The 23969-nt window shown below is 39.5% G+C and overlaps 1 protein-coding gene across 1 annotated transcript; it reads left to right on the forward strand.

Annotated features, from left to right (window-relative positions):
* The first annotated feature begins 8005 nt into the window (after positions 1-8005).
* YAE1 (YAE1 maturation factor of ABCE1) lies at positions 8006-15126 on the forward strand. The gene is made up of 3 exons (XM_060157346.1): positions 8006-8200; positions 10068-10189; positions 11785-15126. The coding sequence occupies exons 1-3, from the start codon at positions 8072-8074 to the stop codon at positions 12212-12214; spliced, it is 681 nt and encodes a 226-aa protein (XP_060013329.1). The 5' UTR covers positions 8006-8071; the 3' UTR covers positions 12215-15126.
* The last annotated feature ends 8843 nt before the right edge of the window (positions 15127-23969 follow it).

Raw genomic sequence — 23969 nt, forward strand, 5'->3', positions numbered from 1 at the left:
ACATATAGAAATCCGGAGTTCTGTTGGCTGGTTGCTACAGACTTCATGACTAAAGCCAGTATGCTAGAAACTGAAGAGGAATCGAGCAAAGGTCTGTGCCCTCTTAAGAGTTTATTATACCAACTACAAAATAGCAGTTTGCAAAAGGCACAAATAAAGTGTGGAAGACTGAGATACAGGATGAAACTTAGCAGAAGATGGGAAATAGAAGGACATAAAAAAGAATTGTTGAGGCTTTGAAAGAAAAGACAGGGATGATCGATAAGCAGAAGAACAGGAAAAGAACAGAGTGAATCCTAAAGGTTGACCTCATCATAGAGTATTTATATGAGATATTGAACTGCGAGATACGTTTACTAAATACTTTGAGTAAGTTCACACTGTGACACCAAAATGTATGCAGGAGATGTCGTTATTATTTACAGCTCATTTAAAAAAAAAAAAAAAGAAAGCTCTTTTGGAAAAACTAGAATCACAAACTCAAAAGGACCTTGAAAGATCATCAGGGTCTTGACAAAGAAGTATAGCTGTCAGCCTCTGTCTGTAAGCACCTACAGGGTGCCCCTCAGATTTCTAGCCAAGGCCACACTCTTTCAGGGCATCCCCTGAGCATGGCCATGTGTGCCTAATGCAGGACACCTCTTTGCCCTTTGTTTCAGAGCCCCCTGTTACGTTGGCCAAGACTTTGCCAGATCTACACACCAATCTGAAGGCCCCTCTGCCCTACCCCATTCCCTCCTCCCTTCCTACCCTATCACAGGGATCAGATCAGCACCCTTTACATAGGCTTTCTGTGCCTAATCGTGCTCTCTCCTCCTTTTACCTTCTGCAGGCATTATGCTCCCTCTCTACCCAGAAACTTCATGAACCCCTAACCCTATCTCCACAACTGTCTGATGAATACAACTAATGCAAAGAACTTATCTGTAATTCATGTATCTGACAAAAGACCTATACCCAGAAAATATAAAGAAAATTTAAAATACAAAAATAAGACAACCCAATTTTATTTTATTTTATTTATTTGTTTATTTATTTTGGCTGCACCACATGGCATGTGAGATCTTAATTCCCCAACCAAGGGTTAAACCTGTACCCCCTGAAGTAAAATTGCAGAGTCTTAACCACTCGACCACCATGAAAGTTCCAACCCAATTTTTTTAAATGGGCAAAAACTTCATTTTTTAAAATATGCAAATGACAAATAAGCACATGAAAAGATTTTCAATATCATAAATCATCTGGAAAATGAACATTAAAACCACAGTAAGGTATCACCACACAAGTATCAGAATAGCTAATATTCAAAAGACTGACATGGTATATGTACGTATATACATACATACACACACACACACACACACACACACATATACACAATGGAATACTACTCAGCCATGAAAAAGAATGAAAGAATGCCATTTGCAGCAACATGGATGGATATAGAGATTATCATACTAAGTGAAGTAAGCCAGACAGAGAAAGGCAAGTATCATATGATATCACTTATATGTGGAATAAAAAAAAAAGATACAAAAGAACTTATATACAAAACAGAAATAGACCCACATAGAAAACAAACTAATGGTTACCAAAGGGGAAAATGGGGAGAGGGATAAATTAGGAGTTTGGGATTAACATATACACACTATTATACGTAAAATAGGTAAACAGCAAGGACCTACTGTATAGCACAGGGAACTCTACTCAATAGAGTGTCTAGCAGGAGGCTTTTTGGGTTTTTTTCTTTATTGTTTGGGTTAACCCCTTGTCTTCCTGTATCCAGAAAAGCCCCCTTTTTTCTAGGGGCTTTGTTTGTATGTATGAGGCTGAGAGAAAGCTACAGCCCCCTAGGATGGGCCACAGCCATACTCCTCCCTGCCCTAGGAGTCAGCACTGTACCCCAGGCCCTCAACAGCACTCCTGAGTGTGTGCGCCGTGTCCCCTTTCTCTTTCCCTCTTTGCTGTCCCTCTATATGAACACCTCCAGCACGGACATGAGCTCTTACTCTTTCCTGTTTCAGTGTTATCTGTAGGCTTGATTTGTCTTTTTTTTTTTTCTTTTTGCCCATCTCAGGATAGTCACAGGCTAAGGTTTAGGTTCGCCCGTCCAGTTGGGGTTAAAGACTCAAACTTTCATAACCCACTTGGCCCTGGCTTCTGTTGCCTCAGAAAGAGATGTTATTATCTGCGGAGGCCCTTGGGTGAGGGCTAAGGCCTGCATCCTGAGGCCACTGGAAGTCCAGCCCTCATTGCTGTGAACCCTGGGGCCTGAACCATGTCAGAACTTGCTGCTGTCTTGTCATGGATGGACAGATGGACGAACGAAAGAGTGGATGGATGGATGGATGGATCGCCATGGATGCACAATGCCTTGTCCACGAACAGCTGAGTTGAAAGTGTCTCAGTGAGTGTGACAACCTGCAGCAGGAGTATACGTGTGTCTGTCTGTGTGGACAAAATCTTTACACTTTAAGGTTTGGAGATATTGAAAAGGAAATGTCATGGCAGCAGTTAAACCAGGGCCAGCCACCTCTGGATTCTGAATCTCAGGAAATGGGCAGGGCTTCTTGAAGGCCCTGATGAGTCATCTGCTAGGGTCTTGGTTCAATAAAGCACTGAGCAAGTTTGCACACCAACCAGGGGTTTAATATAAATAAAACCAGCATAGAAAAACTCGAAGCTACGCATACCACCAAAACCAGAATGCCAAGTCGTGTGGGCAAAGGCAGATTTCTGACCCTTTGGTTCAGCCAGCCCCCAAATAAAAACATCAACAAAGACAAATCAAGAAAACAAGAAGCAAAGATTCATGCTAAACTGTGGGAGGAGGAGAGAGGTGCATGTGTGTGTGTGTGTGTGTGTGTGTGTGTGTGTGAGTGTGTGTCAGAGAACAACCCTGGGGTCGCGTTAAACCCCAGACTGGGAGGGGAAAGGAAGCTTCCTCACCACAACTTAGCCAAACCTGAGCTGCCCCGAGGTGCTGCGGGCCCTCCCCCAGCTGGGAGGCTGTGTCACGCCTAGGGCAGGGCCCATGTTCCTCCCCTTCTTGGGATCAGATAGCAGCTGCCCAGGCCTGCTGGGCCAGGGACTGACACAGGCTCCGTCTACTCGTTCAGGCTGCCTGTGGAGAGAATTAGGTCACTGCTGAACCGTGGTACCTCCTGCCTCAGCCCCAGCAGACAGCAGGAGGCTGGCCCCAGACTCACTCAGTGCCTCCAGCAGCCGTGCAGACACAGCATCCTTGGCCACCCACCTCATGCCCATCCTGCCCACTGGGGGCCAGCACAACCCAGATGAGGCCACTGAAGGGCACTGGAGGGGGTTATAATTTAAATAAATTGCTGAGGTATAAGCTGCAAGTCTGGTCATGGGTGCGAGTAGAGTGCCATTCTTCAGTGGTGAGTCCAGAGCAATACTGGTACATTGTCCCCACGACAAGATTCCACAAGTCAGCAAACACCTGAGCTCACCTGCTGACTAACCTGCCGATTATGCGGATAGTTGCTGTTGGGGCATCGAGCTGCCTTCTGTGAAAAAAGTTGTGTGCCAAGGATGACGTAGGCAACGTGGAGAGGCCTTTCACAGAATGCAAACGCCATTCAGGTAACTTAAGGATGAATGCTTGGTGAAAGCAAGTCTGTTGTTTACACTGCTGGGTATTGTGGCCCCGTCTCACTGGGCACTCAACAAATATCTATTAAATGAAAGTAAGGATAAAAGAACAAGCTGTAGCAATTGCCTTGGTGCCCATCTGTTGTCAGGATGGGGCTTTAAGTTATGAGCTTTATGGACATACTTATAATAAACTATAATGGAAAAGAATCTAAAAAACAATATATATATACATACATATATATGTGTGTGTATATATATATATAAAACGGAATCACTTTGCTGTACCCCTAAAACTAACACAACATTGTAAATCAACTATAATTTTTTTAATTTTACAGTTTTTTTAGGTTAATTTTTTTAAAGATTAAAAAAAAATAAGACTGACAGTTCTTTCCAAGTGAGGAACGACAAGATGTAGGGCAACTGACACTCGTATACGATGCTGGTGGAGGTGTAAAGTGGTACAATCACTTTGGAAAACAGGTTGGCAGTCTCTTATAAAGTTAAATTTATACTTACCACCTGGCTCAACAATTCCACCTCTAGATATTTACCCTAGAGAAAACATGTGTACACAAAATGACCTGTACAAGAATGTTCATAGCAGCTTTATTCACGACAGCCAGTCCAAATGTCCAACAACAAGGGAATGGACAAACCATGCTATATCCATACAATGAAAAGAGCACTTAGCAAAAACAAAGAACAAAGCTTTGTTCTTTGCATGGTACATGCAATCACATGAATGAATCTCAAAAACGTTATTTTGAGTCAAAGAAGCCAAATACATAAAAGGACATATGTGATCCCATTTTTATGAAGTTCTAGAACTGGCAAAACTAATCTTGAGTGATAGAAATTAGATTGGGGTTGCCTCTGTGAGGCATTGATGATTGACTGCAAAGAAGTATGAGGGAATTTTCTAGGGTGATGGAAATTTCTATATCTTGATTGGGTGATGGTTACACAGGTATATATGTTTGTCAAAACTCATCAAACTGCACACTCAAAATGTATGCATATTACCACATGTAAATTATACCTCAATAAAATTGAGTTTTTAAAATGTATTCCCAACATTTATAAATACTATACTAAATAAATACCGAATACTGAATATATAAAGACTATATCTAATAGTATTCGTTGGTATTGCAAGTGGAATATTTATCTCATCTACATTTCTAGATGGTTACTGTTAGAAAATAAAGAGACTATTGGTCTGTTTATGTTTCTTATATCCAGAGACCTTATCAAATTCCCTTATTCAGTTGTTTTTAACCAAAATCCTTTGGATTTTCTAGGCATACAATCACATCAACAGCAAATAAATAAATAAATAACTTCATCTCTTATTATCCAACATTTATACAGATTACTTCCCTCTTGCATTCACTAGTCTCCAAAAGAATCTTGAATAATCATGGTGATCACCAGATGTCTTCTCTTTTCCCTACTTTAAAGGAAATAGCTTAATATCTCAGTGTTTAGAATAGTACTTGCTGTTGGACTTTTTTATAAAGTCCTTATCAATTTGTAATTTCTTTCTATTTTGTTTTGCTAAGATTGATTTTTTTAATTTTTCAAATGACTTTTCCACTTTTATTAGTACAACATATGGATTTTCTCCTTCAAATTGTTGATGCAATGAAATATACTTACAGATTTCCTGATATTGCACAGTTTGCTTTCATGAAATAAAACCTCTTGAATTATTCCTTTGATAAGGTACTGGATTCTCTTTTGAATACATAGTCATAAGCTAACTTGAACTTTGAGGTTTTTTCATATTAGCTTTAGCAGGTAACAGTAAAGCTGTTTCATGAAATGATTTAGTGACTTTCTATCTTTTTCTGTGCCCTAGAAGAGTAAAAAATAACATTTAATTATCCATCATTCTTTAAAGATTAAAAAGGATTTCAAGCATTTAACTGTGAAATTGTCAAGTCTCCATGCTATTTTTTATAGTAGATATTTAATCTCCAATTTTTCTATGGTAATTAGTTTCTTCAGGTTTTCTACTTGTTGGATCAATTTTATTAGGAAGTTACTCATATCAGCTAAGTTTTCAAATGTGTTACTCTTGAGTTTTAGTTAGTGATTTATAATATTTGAATTTTTTCTCTATTATTACCTTCTTTCTCATTTCTATCTTGTATAATTTTGTTCTCTTTTTCTTTAATCAGGGTCAAAAAAGGATTGTCTGTTTTATTGGTATTTCCAAAGAACCAGCTTTTGGATTTACTTATGAGGTTTGAGGGTTTTTTCTATTTTATTAATTTCGATTGTTTTCTTTATTGCTTCCCTTACTACCATTTTGCTTCTAATTAAGATGTATAATAATTTTGTCTCTTTTTTCTTTCTTCTTTAATAATAAAGACATCAAAGCCTACAGAATTGCCTCATAGGGTAGCTTTCATTTGTTCCCAAGTTATTTTGGTAGGAAGTATCTGATTTCAATTGTTTGTTGAATATGTTGTTTTAATTTTTATTTCCTTTTTGATCCAAATGTTATTTAGGAAGGTGCTTATAATGTCCAATATTATATTTAAATTACAGTTAAAATTATTGGGGTCATTTTTATTATTCATTACCAATTTTGTTGTATTATGATCAGAGAATATGACCTGTAAAAATCTTTATTCTTTTTAGTTTATTAAGGTATTTTTTGTGGCAAAGTATACAATGTTTTTATACATATTCCATGAACCTACCAAATATATCATATATTTTTTCATATATTAAAAATATATATACAAAAAAGTTCTCTCTGGATACTTAAAATTATAACCTGTACCACCCGACCGCTCTCACTCACACACATACTCATATAGCTCTCTTTACTTTGCTTGCTTTAAAATTTTTTTCACAGCATTATTATGATCTTGTAAAAAACTGTATAATTTAGTTATATAGTGCTTATTGTTTATCCTCTGTCAACTCTACATGAATGTCAAGCCCAAGAACTGGGACTTTTGTCTGTGTTGTTCACTGATGTATCCCAAAAACCTGTAATGGTGCCTGGCACAAGGTAGTTATTCAAGAAAATATGTTAGCTAAATAAGTCATCATTACCACATGAGCACGCAAAGGGCAAAACAGGAATACTGCTGGTGTCCATTCATTCACTAACATGTTTCAACGTCTACTATGGGTCATAACAGTGCTGGTGCTGAGCACATACAGATAAACAAGTCCCCGTCCTCACGAATAGCCTTTTCTGTTATTTGAGAAGGAACTGGAGTCAGCACAAGATACTGTGAATCAATGAGAAATACAATTCGTTTTATAAATGCACTCTTTATTTATTGATCTCAAAATGGCCACAGTATCTAACTTTTTGATCTTATTGTACTCCATTCCACACTCTTACAATTAAAAAAGTTGGGCTGGGGCTTCCCTGGTGGCGCAGTGGTTGAGGGTCCGCCTGCCGATGCAGGGGACACGGGTTCGTGCCCTGGTCCGGGAAGATCCCACATGCCGCGGAGCGGCTGGGCCTGTGAGCCATGGCCGCTGAGCCAGCGCGTCCGGAGCCTGTGCTCCTCAACGGGAGAGGCCACAACAGTGAGAGGCCCGTGTACCGAAGGAAAAAAAAAAAAGTTGGGCTGTCCAAACCTTTAAATGTACTGAGGGGGATTTTATTTTTATTTATTTTTTTAAAATAAATTTATTTATTTTTGGCTGAGTTGGGTCTTTGTTGCTGCACGCGGGCTTTCTCTAGTTGCGGCTCTTCGTTGCTGTGCGTAGCCTTCTCATCACGGTGGCTTCTCTTGTTGAGGAGCACTGACTTTGGGCGCACAGGCTTCAGAAGTTGCGGCGCGCAGGCTCAGTAGTTGTGGCTCTTGGGGTCTAGAGCGCAGGCTCAGTAGTTGTGACACGTGGGCTTAACTGCGCTGAGGCATGTGGGATCTTTTCAGACCAGGTCTCGAGCCGGTGTCCCCTGCATTGGCAGGCGGATTCTTAACCACTGCACCACCAGAGAAGCCCTGAGGGGGATTTTAAGACAGAATCCCTCAAAAGAACTACCTTGAAAGGTTTTGCCAATGCGCCCGTCTCCAAAACCCGACCCCTGTAGAGACCTTGGTGGGAAGGGACAGGGTTTCTCTGAGGGTAGGCACCGCCTTCTGCAGAGGTCAAGGTCGGACAAGCCCCACTTGGGAGGAATCTGCCTCGCCCACAATAAGTGCATGCCCACACTTCGAGTCAAGTGAGGGAGCTGCCACAACACCAGGTAGCAAAAAGGTTCGGGCGGGAGGCAAGACCCTACCGGGAGTCAAAACCCTCCCGGGACGTCCTCCCAACAGCGAAACACCGCGCACACCCACGCGCACTTCAACGCGCACGCGCACGCATCCCGCGAGGCAACCCACCCTCCTCAGTCTTCGCCCCGCCCTGCGGACCGGAAGGAATTGCCGGCATTTCCGGCGCCGGCGCTTCTGAGGTTTCCTCAGTGATGTCGTGGTTACGAGCCGCTTCCTTGGTCCAGGGTCCTGGAGAGGAGAGGGACGTTTTTGACGAGGAAGCTGACGAGTCGGTCCTGGTGCAGCGGGAATGGCGGAACCACATGCAGAGACGAGTCAAAGTAAAGCTGCGTGGAGCGGGTGGGCGTCCCTTGCTGTACCGGGTTGTGAGGAGAGGCGCACGACGTTGTGAAGAGGCGGGGACCCGAGAGGAGAGGGCCGAGTGGTCCGGGCCCGACCCGGCGCTGCCCTCCCTACCCCCTCATCATGCAGTCCTGCCCGCGTCCTGCTAGGGTTTCCCAATGGGTTACTTGAAAGCTCGCGACACCACAGGACGCGTTCCTAGAGCGCCCGCGGGGCGCGTTGGACACTGGGGGGGGGGGGGCGGCGAACAAAATAAACTTTGTCTTAGGCTTTGAAGAGATTTGAGTTTGATGAGGACCAGAGGGAAGGGGATGGGGGAGAAACGTATCCACTGACTGTATGTGTCTAATTATGGCTGTCAGAGGACATGTACGCACTTGACATGGGTTGATTGAAGAGCTCGGGAGCCTAAAGTTAGGAGTGGTGGTAATCAGGACAGCTGGAAAAAGTGCACTTAAGAATGTTGTCGAGGGCTTCCCTGGTGGCGCAGTGGCTGAGAGTCCGCCTGCCGAGGCAGGGGACACGGGTTCGTGCCCCGGTCCGGGAAGATCCCACATGCCGTGGAGCGGCTGCGCCCGTGAGCCGTGGCCACTGAGCCTGCGCGTCCGGAGCCTGTGCTCCGCAACGGGAGAGGCCACAGCAGTGAGAGGCCCGCGTACCGCAAAAAAAAAAAAAAAAAAAAAAAAAAAATGTTGTTGAAGGGCAGTAAGACAAAGCTAACGTGGAATCCTGATGGCTAGGTAAGGGAGTATTCATGTTGGGTTTTGTTTTTTTAATTTGTCGGGTGCCAATTATCCATCTCTCAGTTGTCTCACTGTTGAGACTCGGCTTTATACCACACCCCCAGTTTCCAGGTGGAGCCTTCAGCGCCTAGTTCAGGGGGAGGACCGAAGGGTGAGGTCCATTCCGGCTAGTAGCCGTGGCAACCATTAAGTTGCCACTAAAACTGCGCTTGTTTAATGCTTCAGTAAAATAGTACTTGTTTAGCATAACAACCATGTTGTCAGTGTCAGAAATGCTTTACAGAAGGCTGAGGCGAGGCCAGTCAGTACCGAGCATCTTTTGAGTGCTGGGGCTGGACAAAAAAATCCCTTCCCGCAGAGGATTTTCATTTTACTTGAATTTAGGTATCAAGCAAAATTTCTCAAACCAGACATCTCATGGTCCTTTTGCTAAACCAGTTTCCTCTTTCCCTACTTCCGTTCCAAGACCTTACTGCCCTGCGTCACCCACCCACGTCAGTCCAGTTGCTAAGGGGATCAAACACGTAATTCCCCATGTTTCCTCTCTGTGGAGCTACTGCTAACACAGCGTTTTGTAAAACTGTATAGAGTCAGTATTTTAAAATGTGCCCAACGCCGTGGTTGAGAATCCGCCTGTCAACGCAGGGGACACGGGTCCCGCCCCTGGTTCGGGGAAGATCTCACACGCTGCGGAGCAAGCAAGCCCGCGAGCCACAACTACTGAAGCCCGCGTGCCTAGAGCCCGTGCTCCGTAACAAGAGAAGCCACCGCGGTGAGAAGCCCGCGCACGGCAACTAGAGAAAGCCCGCGCGCAGCAACGAAGACCCAACGCAGAAAAAAATAAATAAAATTTTTTTTAAAATGTGCCCAATAAGTCTAGACTTCAAAAATGGGATAAACCAATAATAAACGTTTATGAGAAGCGTAGTCTACTTTGGTTGTGTGGTTATGCCATATGTTTTAGAACCGTGTTGTTAAATAACCCAGTAGAGGCCTGTTTCATCAGTCTTCCAAACTGGTTCTATGACTTTCTAGAAAAACCTACAGTGGTTTACTTGGTGTTAGTTACAACTGTAATTCTTCATTACTTTCTTATTTTTAGGAAGGCTATAGAGATGGAATAGAAGCAGGCAAAACAGTTACTCTTCAACAAGGTTTCAATCAAGGTTATAAGGAAGGTGCAGAAGTCATTATGAACTATGGACAACTCAGAGGAACACTGAGGTAATTTTTTTAAAAATGCTGAATTATTTTAACCTCAGTACTACTGGAGGATTTTTATTAAAGTAGTATGTAAAAATAAAGCGTTTAAAGTGAAGTGCTTTTCCTATTGTTAAATCCACAAGAGTGCTTCAGAGCATAGAATAAAATCGCCTTCAAAAAGTCGAAAGTTCATCCACTTTAATATGTGAGCCAGGTGTTGTCTTTTACTGCAAAGAAATGATAGGAAGTGTCTATTTTTTGCTACCTGAACTACCACCAATCTGTATCTCAAAGTAATTAAAAAGAACTTCAGGTTTTGAATAAAGCTTTTAGTCTTCCACATGTAGCAGAACACAATAAAACAGACGTCTAGACTAGAAGTACATGATGAAAATTATAGCTGGTAACAGAAAAATGATTCCATTTACTTTAGTCCTAAATTTTGAACACCTGTCAAGATTCCATAGCAATAATGGCATGTATCAGAACCAAGTGATCAAATGGCACATGGAGCTAGGAGCAGCATGGCAGGCTTGTCCTCTTTGATGCTTTATACCTTTTCAACTGCCCTCTATAGAGAAAAACAAAATGCTTCAAGGAATCATTGCTTTTTAAAAGGTATAAAACAAAAGTTGTCAAAACAAAGGAAAAATTCATTACATTGAGGTTATCTAAAATTCAGCTGTCGGGAATCAGCATTTATACTATACTAAAGTAGGAAAATGATCACATGTTTATCGTCACATCAAGTTAATCTTTTATAAGCTTAGAAAGCTTACTGCTAAATCTTACACATTTTTTAAAACATCATTACTTTTCATAACAACCATTATTTCATGACGTGAATGATCTGAAATGTCAAAAAATACAGTTGTCTATACTAAAAAATTAAAGAAAAATAATTACTAGGACTAAAAGAAATCTAACCTTCTTCAATAAAATTGTTAGTCAGCTCAGCAAAGTGTCTACTCTGTAACAAAGTTGGAAAGGTGAAGTTGTCTCAAAACTTTTTTTTTCCCCCTAACCTTCGGTTTTGATGGCAAGTAGCTATATGGTTAGAACAGTGGTTTTCAACCTTGGTAGCAGCTTGTTACAGCTGGGAAGCTTTAAAAAAATAATACCCCCAGAGATTCTGATTTAATTGGTCTCAGGTGTGACCTGAGTCTTGATAAGTTTCAAAGTTTCCCAGGTGATTCTAACGTGCATCCAAGATTGAGAGTCACTAGTTTAAAAGATGGTTGATGTCCTTAAAGGAGAAACTAATTTTTCAGATCTTTCTGTTAGTTGTATCCTTCTTCAACAGAAGCTACACAGTCATAAGGGGAAAAATCTAAAATCAGGAAGAGTGGATGTAGAGCTGTGAAGGAGGGGTTATGAATTATAAACAGTTTATATGATTAAGTCCAGTTGTTTAATTCCTATTGAAAGATACTGTCCTTATATTTTTAATCCTGTTTTACCATCATTACTTTCCTGATTTTGACTTGCATTACTGTTATTAATAATTTTTGCATGGTGTTATCTGGAAAAGAAACATGTAAGCCTTAGCATCAAAAATTCTAAAAGCCTTTGTTTAATTTTTTTTCTATTTAACTCTTGCTTATATTTTTGTTCAGTGCTTTGCTCTCCTGGTGTCACCTTCATGATAATAGTTCGGCTTTGATCAGTAAAATAAATAATCTTCTGGATGCAGTTGGCCAGTGTGAAGAGTATGTGCTCAGACATCTGAAATCAATCACTCCACAGCCCCATGTTGTAGATTTATTGGACTCCATTCAGGATATGGACCTTTGTCATATAGCTCCAGCTGAGGAAAAGATTGATGAAGCTAAAGATGAAAGATTCTATGAAAATAATGCTGAGTTTAACAAAAACTGTAGCAAGAATCTTAGTGGGGTAGATTGTTCATCTTTAAAATATTGTAGAACACAGGAGCGTGCACATTCCGAAAACCTAAGCCTCACTTGGATTTTAGAACAGACAGCCAGTTTGGTAAAACAGCTGGGAGTATCAGTAGACATATTACAGCACCTCAAACAACTATAAAAATTATCTTCACTTTAATATTGAAAATAATATTCAGAACATTCTTAGAATATTTTGTTTCTGAACAAGCTAACCAAAATTTGTACTGGTTTCTACATTGAACACTTCACTTGTGTGAAGGATAACCATGAAGGTTATCCTTCATGGAAGTTTGAAATGTCTTCAAAATTAACACTATTTAATATAAGCCTACTTTCTTTGTCACTGGTAATTTTTATGTGGTTTAAGATATGCTCGGAAATTCTAGTTGTCATCATTTTCAAATTTCTGATCAAAATCAAGCATTTTTGAACTCATTATTAGCAGAAATGAACAAGAATCAGACTACAGTTAACCCTTGAACAACACAGGTGTTGGGGTACCCACCCACCATGCAGTTAAAAATCCACATATTACTTATAGCTGGCCCTCCATACCTGCAGTTGCGAGTCTCAGATTCAACCAATCTCAGGTCGTACGGTACTGTAGTATTTACTACTGAAAAAATATCCAAGTATAAGTGGACCCTAAGAGTTCAAACTCTTGCGGTTCAAGCATCAAATGTTATTTTGTAAGGTCTTAGCCCTACCTTCTGCTCTTATCACATTGTCTTGTGATTAGGACCTCACATTGTAATCGGACCAAAGTTACAAAAAATTACCTAATGGCTAAAGTTGTAAATAGACACACATAGATATATATAGATATGTAGACATATATATATTGAAATTAAGAGGCTAATAAGTGTAAAGCTGAAAAAAATGTTTATACTGATAGTTAAAACAAAATACTAAAGTTTGTTTTAGTTTTTTTTTGAGGTATAATTGATTTATAATGTTTCAGGTATACAGCAAAGTGATTCAGTTATACATTTTTTTCAGATTTTTTTCCATTATAGGTTATTACAAAATATTGAATATAGTTCCCTGTGCTATATAGTAGGTCCTTTTTGTTTATTTTATATATAGTAATGTGTATATGTTAATCCTAAACTTCTAATTTATCCCCACCTCCTTTCCCTTTTGGTAACTGTAAGTTTGTTTTCTATGTCTATTTCTGTTTTGTAAATAAGTTCATTTGTATCATTTTTTAGATTCTACATAGAAGTGATATCATACCATATTTGTTAAAGTTTGTTTCAGTTTTGTGTTTATTAAAAGTAAGGACACAGTTCCATGAAAAATACAGAAAATACATTTCATGCTAAAGTACTTACTTAGCTTATCCAAGTTTTGAGTTAGTAGTGTTACCTGACAGTGTACCAGATTATTCCTAAACTGCAGTTTTGCTTCATATTTATTTAGGAATAAAACATTGAAGCCACTGACTTCTGTATTATCTTGTAGCAATATTCTTAGTCTAGCATAGACAAAATGAGATTCAAACTTATGCACCAGGACCTAAACATATAAAATCAGGAAAGGATTTTTTCATCACTTTTTTGCCTGAAACACAAATTTATGTAACATGCCTGACTTCAGAGGCACCCAAATAATTGCCTCTCATTGATAGCCATAATTTATATCTGCCATCTACTGTAAAAGACTGATACCCTGAGAAAATCTTATCTGATAAAAGAGGTGTTTCAAGAGATTAAGAAAATGTACTGCTGTGATCTTACAACCTCCACAGGGTTCACAGGACATTATGAAATTGAAGCAACAAATTTGAAATTAAAAGACCATAAACTATGTCAGGATTTACTAAAACATGCTGAAGATATCAAGTGACATTTGACAGATGGTTTTTAAAAAAAGTGATTGGGGCTTCCCTGGTGGCGCAGTGGTTGAGAGTCCACCTGCCGATGCAGGGGACACGGGTTCGTGCCCCGGTCCAGGAAGATCCCACATGCCGCAGAGCAGCTGGGCCTGTGAGCCATGGCCGCTGAGCCTGCGCATCAGGAGCCTGTGCTCCGCAACAGGAGAGGCCACAGCGATGAGAGGCCCGCGTACTGCAAAAACAAAAACAAACAAAAAAAAAGTGATTGTATCTCTCTAGATGTAAACACTATTTCAGAGATTTACTGATTTGTCTTGTTATGTAGATACTTTTTCCACATTTATGAATGCAGCAAAAATCTCAAATCCACATGGAATATTATAAGCAGTCTCTGAAGTCTTCATGTTGCTCTGCTGCATATTAGATATGAAATATACACATCTTTAATAATACATCTCAAGGAAGTCACCCTGAGTAAAAATTTCATGAGTGCAGCAAATCTGGAGATTTTATCTGGGCTCACCCTGACAGAATTTCCTGAAGATAACACCCTTTGCCACCATTGAAAATAGATTGTTTTTGTGTAGATGTTCGTAGAAAAGGAACTCAAGAGAATTAGCTGAGTTGAATGAAGCTGTTGGGTTGAAAACATCTCTTAAGCTTACATTGCCTTTTAAAAAAACACAGAAGTTCCTGGACTGCAGAGGAAAATTAATGGAATGCTCATTATACCTGTGTTTCATGAACCTCTGTATTAGAACCACAAGAGTGAAGGAAAGAAACCTTGCCTTGTGTCTTTTACCTTGCCTCGTGTGTTCTAGGCCTGCCAGTGTTGCCATGAAAAGACCCTAGATGAAGATAAATGTAAAGCAAGACTGCCCCGGAGCAGACACAGCAGAGTTTCAAGACCCAGGACCTAGACATTAGGCTTAGATGATGTGGCTTCCTTAAAAACAGAATTTTCACCTTGAGTAAGTTACTTCTAGATACTGACATATGTGGGGTTTTTTTATTTGTTGTTGTTTTTTAAGCCCACAATACTATGCTTTTCTGGCATTTCAGTTGCTAGAGGTATTGAGGCCACCAAAATTTTTGTGATAAACAAGCAGAAGTGGGCAGCTGAATTCACCTACCTGCATCCTTACCTCATTTATATCCTTAGCACTGCTTATTAACTGCTTTTGTGGTACACCAAAATAAAAGCCTTGAACCAAGTCCAAGATGTGCTTTTCATCTATCTTCAGACTAAAGTTTTGTGTTCCAGTCTAAGACATAGACAAATAAATATAGAAAGACATTCTTTTTTTTAATTTTTTAATATTCTTTTCCTTTACAGTTTATCACAGGATATTGAATAGAGTTCCCTGGGCTATACAGTAGGGCCTTGTTGTTTATCCATTCTACATATAATAGTTTGCATCTGCTAATCCCAAACTCCCAATCCCTCCCCGTTGGCAACCACAAGTCTGTTCTCTTATGTCTTTGAGACGGTTTCTGTTTCATAGATAAGTTCATTTGTATCATCATATTTTAGATTCCACATGTAAGTGATATCAGATGGTGTCCGTCTTTCTCTTTCTGACTTAGTATGCTAATTTCTAGGTCCATCCATGTTGCTGCAAATGGCATTATTTCATTCTTTTTTATTATGGCTGAGTAGTATTCCATTTTATATGTGTATATATATATATATATATATATATATATATACACCACATGTTCTTTATCCATTCATCTGTCAATGGACATTTAGGTTGTTTCCATGTCTTGGCTATTGTAAATAGTGCTGCTGTGAACATAGGGGTGCATGTATCTTTTTGAATTATAGTTTTGTCCAGATACATGCCCAGGAGTGGGATTGTTGGATCATATGGCAACTCTATTTTTAGTTTTTTGAGGAACCTTCATCTGTTTTCCATAGTGACTGCACTAATTTACATTCCCCCTGTAGGAGGGTTCCCTTTTCTCCACACCCTGTCCAGCATTTGTTATTTGTAGACATTTTAATGATGGCCATTCTGACCAGTGTGAGTTTTGATTTGTATTTTAGAGATTCTTAATTTCAGACCAGTAGGTGAAGTAAATATCATATGCCATCTTAAACGACCAATCAGACTTCTTGCTCTACAGAAATTCTCCAATCTCCCATCATGAAGATACTTCACGCCCCATAGTTGCTTTTCTTGCTTTTGCTCTCATTTACTGCCTTTTCCCAACAAACCTACTGGAAGAAGAGTCCGCAGTCACTGTCTCAAATTGCTTTCTCCCCATTCACTCCTGAACATCAAACTGCTTTTCGCTAAGGTCACTGGTGGCCGCTAAATCACACGACTGCCCTGGTTGTATGATTTTCAGTCATACACTTGTCTGGTTTTCAGTCCTCTCACCTGTCCTCCATCACTGGACACGAGGAACCATCTACTTTTACAATCCATCTGCCTGCTGCAGCAGCACTTTTTCTTGTTCTACTCATTACTACTTACTTCTACTGGATAAACAATAAACTTGAGTTTCATTTCCAGGCCCGAGCAGCACTGTCAGTATGATTTCCCATCCTGCCTCCACCACACACACACACACACACACACACACACACACACACACACACACACACACTACTTCTTTATGGACACTACTCCAATGCTTTGTGGACAATCCACAACTCCTAAAGTTGTTCACTCTGACTCTTCTGTCTCGAATACTTTTATTCCATATCCTTCCTTCCCAGCAAATTCCTATTTACCTGTCAACACGAGCTCAAATTTCAACTTTCTCAGGCAGAGTGTTCCCTCTTCATCACTTTGAGTACCTCAAACTTCCCAGTGTTCCCTCTTCATCACTTTGAGTACCTCAGACTTCAAATTTATTCAGGAAAGTACCTTATTCATCATTATATCCCCAGCACTTACCACACCCTGTATATAGATGCATATGTGGTGTTCGATGAGGGAAAAAATAACTGTATTTACTAGCCAAAATGAAAATGAAATCAGAAATTTAGGATTCCAAAATACATCATGTTAGGAGCTTCCCTGGTGGCGCAGTGGTTAAGAATCCGCCTGCCAGTGCAGGGGACATGGGTTCGAGCCCTGGTCCGGGAAGATCCCATGTGCCGCGGAGCAGCTAAGCCCATGTGACACAACTACTGAGACTGTGCTCTTGAGCCCACGTGCTGCAACTACTGAAGCCCAGGCACCTAGAGCACGTGCTCTGCAACAAGAGAAGCCACCACAATGAGAAACCCATGCACTGCAACGAAGAGTGGCCCCCGCTCACTGCAACTAGAGAAAGCCCACGCGCAGCAATGAAGACCCAACACAGCCAAAAATAAATAAATTTAAAAAAATACATCATGTTATATACTTTTATTTTTAGAAGAGAAAACAAACCTTTATGTTTGCCTTTTAAATTTTTTTCCTTTTAATTTTGCATGTTAATAAAAATCCACATATACATATTCTGTCTTCATTGTACTAGGCTAAATAGTAACACTAAGACAATAGTATTTCCCAGTCATTAAAAATCACACTTAGGAATGAATAATACTACAATATAATTTTTAATGGTATAAAATTTTATTTGTACAGTTTTAGCTATTAAAGACAGAAACTACAAAAGAAAAAAATCTAATAACAGTAAGAAGGAGTTGGAGGAAATAGAGGAATGGGAAAGTAACAGCTAACACGGTGTTTACAATATACAGGCACTATTCTGAAAGCTTCACCGGTATTAGTTGCTTAATCCTCATAACAGACCTATGCAGCCAAACTATTCATTATCCCCATCCTAGAGATGAGGAAACCAGGGCACCAAGGAGACTAAGTAACTTGTCCAAATCACGGCTACTAAATGGCCCAGTTGAGATTTAAAGCAAGGCAAATCTACCTCCAGAGTTGGTGCTAAGGGTAGATGTGTACGAAATAATATGGTAGCAGTGATTGTGTTTAGTGAAGGGACTATGAACTATATTTTCCCCTTGCTGTTAATTTCTACTTTTCTGCATTTTTCCAGTCTTCTCCAGTCAGCAAGTATTATTTCTATAATGTGTATAATAATCAGCAACTACAAGGAACAAAAAATTTGTTTGCTATACATCTAGAAAAAGGGAAATTCTATTCCCTACTGGGAGGAGAGAATCTTTATCATCCAGGAAGTAGTATAGAAAGGTGTGTTTAGCATATACAGAAACTAAATTCCGCGTGGACTCCTTAGACTCTACACGCCTCTTAGAATAATTTGTGTCACTCATTGCAATAACGTTTCTTTAGCTTTTATAAATTCCTACTTAACCTTCAAAAACAGGATGTTAGTTCACTACTGACAAGTATATGTATTGCTACAGATTTGCCAAAAAAAGCCAAGGGTCCTTAACATTCCAAACTCCATTTTCTTGCCCTATAAATAGCCTGATCTTTCATAAAGAAGGTTAACAAAGTATAATCAGAACTACTTACAACAGATTCAGTTCTGTGGGAAGTTGAATCCTGATGCTTTCATGCATGTGTATACAATTCACAATTGAGAGAGAGGCCCTGAACTTCTGGATCTGATTTATTTCCAAGGAACTGTTGAATTAGTTCAAGGCCACTGGGTGGTGCTGGTGCATCCTGATATGTATTGTGCTCACAAGAACAGGAAGCCAATGATTATCCTTAAAGCTATCTATGCCGAACAGACTGAGTCATTTATAAGATTGGGAGGATGGGGAGAGGTTTCTGGGGTATGTCAAAAAAAAAAAAACCCTCAAAAACGTAGGGTGCACTCCCTTTTTTAAAATTCTAGGCTGAGAATTTTTCTAAATCAAAATAACCAACATAAGGAAACCTGTTCACAGAAAAAAGCACCATTTACTCTCCAAATTCCTGAGGCCTAAAAATAAACACCCAGAACCCAAAGCATACAGCCTGCAATCAGAAATGATATAAAATTATAACTTTACATGCACAAAGCATTTCTACTTTGTCAGACAGTACTGTGCCTAAACTGTTTCAAACATCAATCTCTCTCACACACACATACTCAACAACTTACTTTGTTAACCTATCAAATATGTCACAACCCTCTTTTTTAGTCAACAAATATACAACTAGGTAAGTTTTCCTCTACAGCTCATTCCAGCTAATATTTAAGCCTATTTCCTTATGAATTGCAGAATCACCATAATGTAATATTGCTTTGTTATTTATAAAATTAGTGTAAGGTTTTATAAAGAATTTTTAACATAAAGGATAAGTAATTTGTCAAGTCCCTGTAATACTAATATGAGGGATTTGACAATAATAGTACTGACAGTCCTTGCCAATAAAGTAAAGCTGAACTGGAATGAGGATATAATGTAAATAACCTGAAAATAAAATCTTTCTTTTTCTTATTTGGAGACATTGCAAAACACATTTCTTCAAATATCAGATCCTAACATAGCCCAAGATTCTAATTTGTGATGATAAACTACAGTGAAACATCAAATAGTACTTTGAAAACCTTCAATGATGAAGTCATTACTTGTTAAAAAACTAACCATAAATTTTTAATCTATCAGCTGTGCTAGAAATTACTGCCACGGAGTTGATTATGAACCGAAACTCATTTATTGCATTTAGACATTTAAATCCCAGGTGGGAGCCAATTAAACTATTTTCATTTGAAATCACGTTGTTTTGCTATTCAGGATGCCAAATAACATATTGTTAGTCTGTACTTTAATCTTACAGGCCTGTATGAGGTTTGTATGATGTCTAGAATCTGGCATAGTATTCATTGGGACCCCATTTGTCAGCTCAGAGACCATTTTTATTTCTGTTCGTGTGCTAGAATAAAGGGCTGCTTTCATGAAGGTAGCAGCAGCACTGGGGTCAGGGATGTGATCCATGTTCACTCAGCTGCTCACAGGCCCCACCTCTTTGGTAAACATGAGACTTCTGACCTCATCACAGGATGCTGCTATTGCCAAGGAAGTAACCAAGGGACAACTTGAGAAAGTCAAACAGAGTAAGTGGCCATTGACAGATGTTGTGTAGTTAATGGAAAGAATGAGCAGAGAGGCAGACAAGCATGCTGAAGATCAGTATAGCTTCTGGTGTGATATAGCAGAGTATGAATCAAATCAACAATACTCCACGTCTAGGAATTTGATCTAAGAAAATAATTAAACAGGTGATGAGAACCTTCAGCACAAAGAAACTTATTGCCTCTGTAGAGTAGAGAATAATGAGAAACAACCTAAATGACTAGCAATAAAAGAATTGCTAAGCAAATTTTGATACATCCACTCAGAGAAATGTTGCATACCCATTACGGATTATCATTGTGAGATCTATAGAAACAGAAAATAATTATGGTATTTTTAAAGTGAAAGTCACTGTAAAATGTTACATACATATGTGTACAAATTATGTAAAAAATGTTTTTGCAGATAAAAACTAGAAGATTATTCTCAGATATGGTAATGTATTAATGTAGTAGGATTAGAGGTTTTTTTTTCTTTTTCAGAACTTTCTTTTATGTCATTGTGCTGTTTTAGAATAAGAAAAGTAAAATATTTGGAGAAGTATTAGCTTTTAAGAAAAAGAGCAATGTGTACTTTATCCTGAAAATCAAAATCTGGAAAAAAGGCAAATACACTTAATTCAAAACAGTAGATCAGAAAAAGATCCCCAGACTACTATCTGGTAAGGGGGAATACAACAACAAATCAGGAAAAGTTTATTAAGTATATAATTTTTTCCAAGTATATCAAAAAAGCCATTCCTATTTGCCTTTAGTGCATTTTCTGACAGCCTTTGTAAGGTTTTACTTCAGCTGATACTAACAATCACACCAACTGTAATTGGAGTGGTGCCTCAAAATGTGGGTACATTCTTGGTAGCATGAGTAAACTGGCTTCCTTAAAAATCTCTGGGACTGCCTTCTCTTAACAAAATAAAATAAAACAAATAAAAATAAAGTCTATTGAATTTGTTACAGTATTGCTTCTATCAATCAGTTCATAAAATTGGGACTACTATTAGCCCAATTGAGTTATTTTGCACTCACTCCTAGGGGAAACCAATACCATACATATAAATCACTTCTACACAATATACAATATCCAATAATAAGACCCTCAGAGCCTCAGAAAATTCAATGAGAAGTGACTGCTAAATTAAATACATTTGAAAGAGAATATATATTCATATAATTTCTTTGTTTCTCGATTTGATTGTGGCAATAACTTTGGATAAGTTTGCCATTATTTTGTACATGTTAATAAACTGTATGCATATAAGCTGTCTACTTTCCAAAAGAGATTTGAGCCTCTTAGTTTCCAAGTCTGTAAAATGGAGGTTGATTGTTTCTGTAAGTATCACATGCCATAATGTATGAAAGTACAGTGCTTACTAGGTTTTGAACACCTGGTAGGCACTCGATAAAGGAGAGCTAGTACCCTATGGTGGCTAAGCATGGCAACCCTGAAGCCAGATTGTCTGCTTTGAAGCACAGCTCCATCATTTGCAAGTCACTGCCCCTTACTGTGCCTGTTTCTTCATCTATCAAATATTAGTGCCTGTCATAGGATTATTGTAAAGAATAAATGAATTTGTACAAGTAAAGCAGTTAGGACAGTGCCTGGCACATATTCAGTGCTCATGACACATTAGCTATTATTATATTTTCTCCTGAGCATCATGCCTGCAATTTACATAAACTGCAGCAAGAGATTCAACTGTCTTTGGGCAACTTTAGTTATCATGATACTCCGCCATGACTCAGGCACAGCCAAGCTTCCCACTGACATAGCTAGAGGTCATTAGCATGATTTCTCCCTATGTTATTTTAAAAGAAAAAGAGAGACAGAAAGAAGAAAGCACTTCTAAACATTTTCAAATATTAGTATAAAATTATACTTTATAGTGGTGATGATCAATGAAGTTTTTGGAAATTGGGGGATGGGTGGAGCACTTTTTTGGTTGCCAGAGTGATGAAGGAAGGGCGCTCCTGGCAATAGTTATGGAGAGGAGATGCTGTACATCCTGCACTGCCCAGGTCAGCCCTGCAATAAAGAATTGTCCTTCAGGGACTTCCCTGGTGGCGCAGTGGTTAAGAATCCACCTGCCAGTGCAGGGGACACGGGTTCAATCCCTGGTCCAGGAAGATCCCACATGCCACAGAGCAGCCAAGCCCATGTGCCACAACTACTGAGCCTGCGTGCCGCAACTACTGAAGCCCATGCGCCTAGAGCCCTTGCTCTGCAACAAGAAAAGCCACCCGCAATGAGAGGCCCGCTCACTGCAACAAAGAGTAGCCCCCACTCGCCACAACTAGAGAAAGCCCGCGTGCAGCAATGAAGATACAATGCAACCAAACATTAAAATTAATTAATTTTAAGAAAGTCCTTCATCCCTCAACTTTCAAATGCCCCAGGAGACATTCATGTAAATGAAGACTCTGTTTGTAATGATCTAAGCCTAAAATATAACTATATTTTAACTATAAACACAAAGTATTTTTTTGTTCTAAAATTATTTTTCCAAATTATAAAATAATTAGGCTCTTTGTAAAATATTTAAACATTACAGAAACATTGTAGAAAATATTATTTAAGAAAAGTAAATCTTCCATATTGCCACCAGTTATGGACTGAATTGTGTCCCCCAGAAATTCATGTTGAAACCTTAGCCCCAAGTACTTCAGAATGTGACTGTATTTGGAGATAGGGCCTTTTAAGAGATGATGAAGTTAAAATGAGGCTGTTAAGATGGGCCCTAATCCAATCTGACCAAGTACCCTTATAAGAAGAAGAAATTTGGACACACAAAGAGACATCAGACATATGAGTGCATGCACAGAGGAAAGACCATGTGAATACACAGCAAGAAGGCAGCCCATCTGCAAGCCAAGGAGTGAGGCCTCAGAAGGAACCACACCTGCTGACATCAGATATCTCATCTCCAGAACTATGAGAAAATAAATTTCTATTCTTTAACATCCGGTCTGTGGTATCTTGTTATGGCAGCCCTAGCAAACTAATAAACCACCCCTCCAGATTCTTCCAGAATCTTTCTATGCACATCCTAGCAAATAGCACAATTTTATTTTACAGAAATTCATTGTTTCAACAGATCTTTATTGAGTACCTACTATATTCAGAGAGGATTCACTGGTGTGCAAAACAAATCCCTACTGAAATGGGATCATACCAAATATACTAAAAGCAGCTTTATTTTTTCAATTAAATTCCATCTGTGTCAGTAATGATAACTATAATTTACTAAGTGCTTTGTAATCTCCAGGCACTGGGGTAAACACTTTGCTCACCACGTGTTAGAGTACACCCTGTCCCTCCAAGCCAAATGAGATGACAGACTTGAAAGCCCTTTGGAAATTCTGAAGCTCAAGCTCCATATAAAGGATTTACCCGCATCTGTGGCCTTCAGAGATTCACTGACTAGTAGCCATCAAGCCTGGAAAGAGCCTTAATAAGCCAGGGATTCTAATCACTGTGCATGTGAGGAAACTGAGGCCCAGTGAAAATGGCACCTGTCGGGGCTCTTGGCTGTGATCAACAAATTGACTCTGGACAGCAGAAGCCAAAAGAATAATTTCTTGCAGGATCTTAGGGAGCCAAGGGAGAACCAAGCTCGGAAAGTTAAGGCAGGGGGCAGCAGCTCCCTCAGCTACTACTGCCCACTTGGACTCTCGGCAACACGGCTGCAGCTGCCGATAATCTATAACTACTCCAAGGTTTTGTCTAGTCCCTTCTAAGTCCCAGGCAAGAGTGTCCAATTAATTGTTCTGCCAGGGACAGGGAGAGGGAATATCTGGTACCTTACACTAGGAGGCAGAGTCATGTCTCCCAGCAAGCCTCACCTTGCGGGGGGACCCCCAAATCAAGGAAGGAGACTCAAATGCTGGGCACCCAAAGGGCCAGTGTCCACTACAGAGGGGGAATTCAGGACTTGAAGTCTGCTGTCCTTTTAGTTCAGTCTTTTTTCTACAACCCTTTTCTTTACCTTCCTTGTGCCCTGGTTTCTTTAAAAACGTGAAATATCTGTATTTGGGGCCAGGGAGGTGTACAGTT

This window comes from Lagenorhynchus albirostris, chromosome 8 (genome assembly GCF_949774975.1).
Source record: "Lagenorhynchus albirostris chromosome 8, mLagAlb1.1, whole genome shotgun sequence".
In the NCBI taxonomy this organism is placed as follows: Eukaryota; Metazoa; Chordata; class Mammalia; order Artiodactyla; family Delphinidae; genus Lagenorhynchus; species Lagenorhynchus albirostris.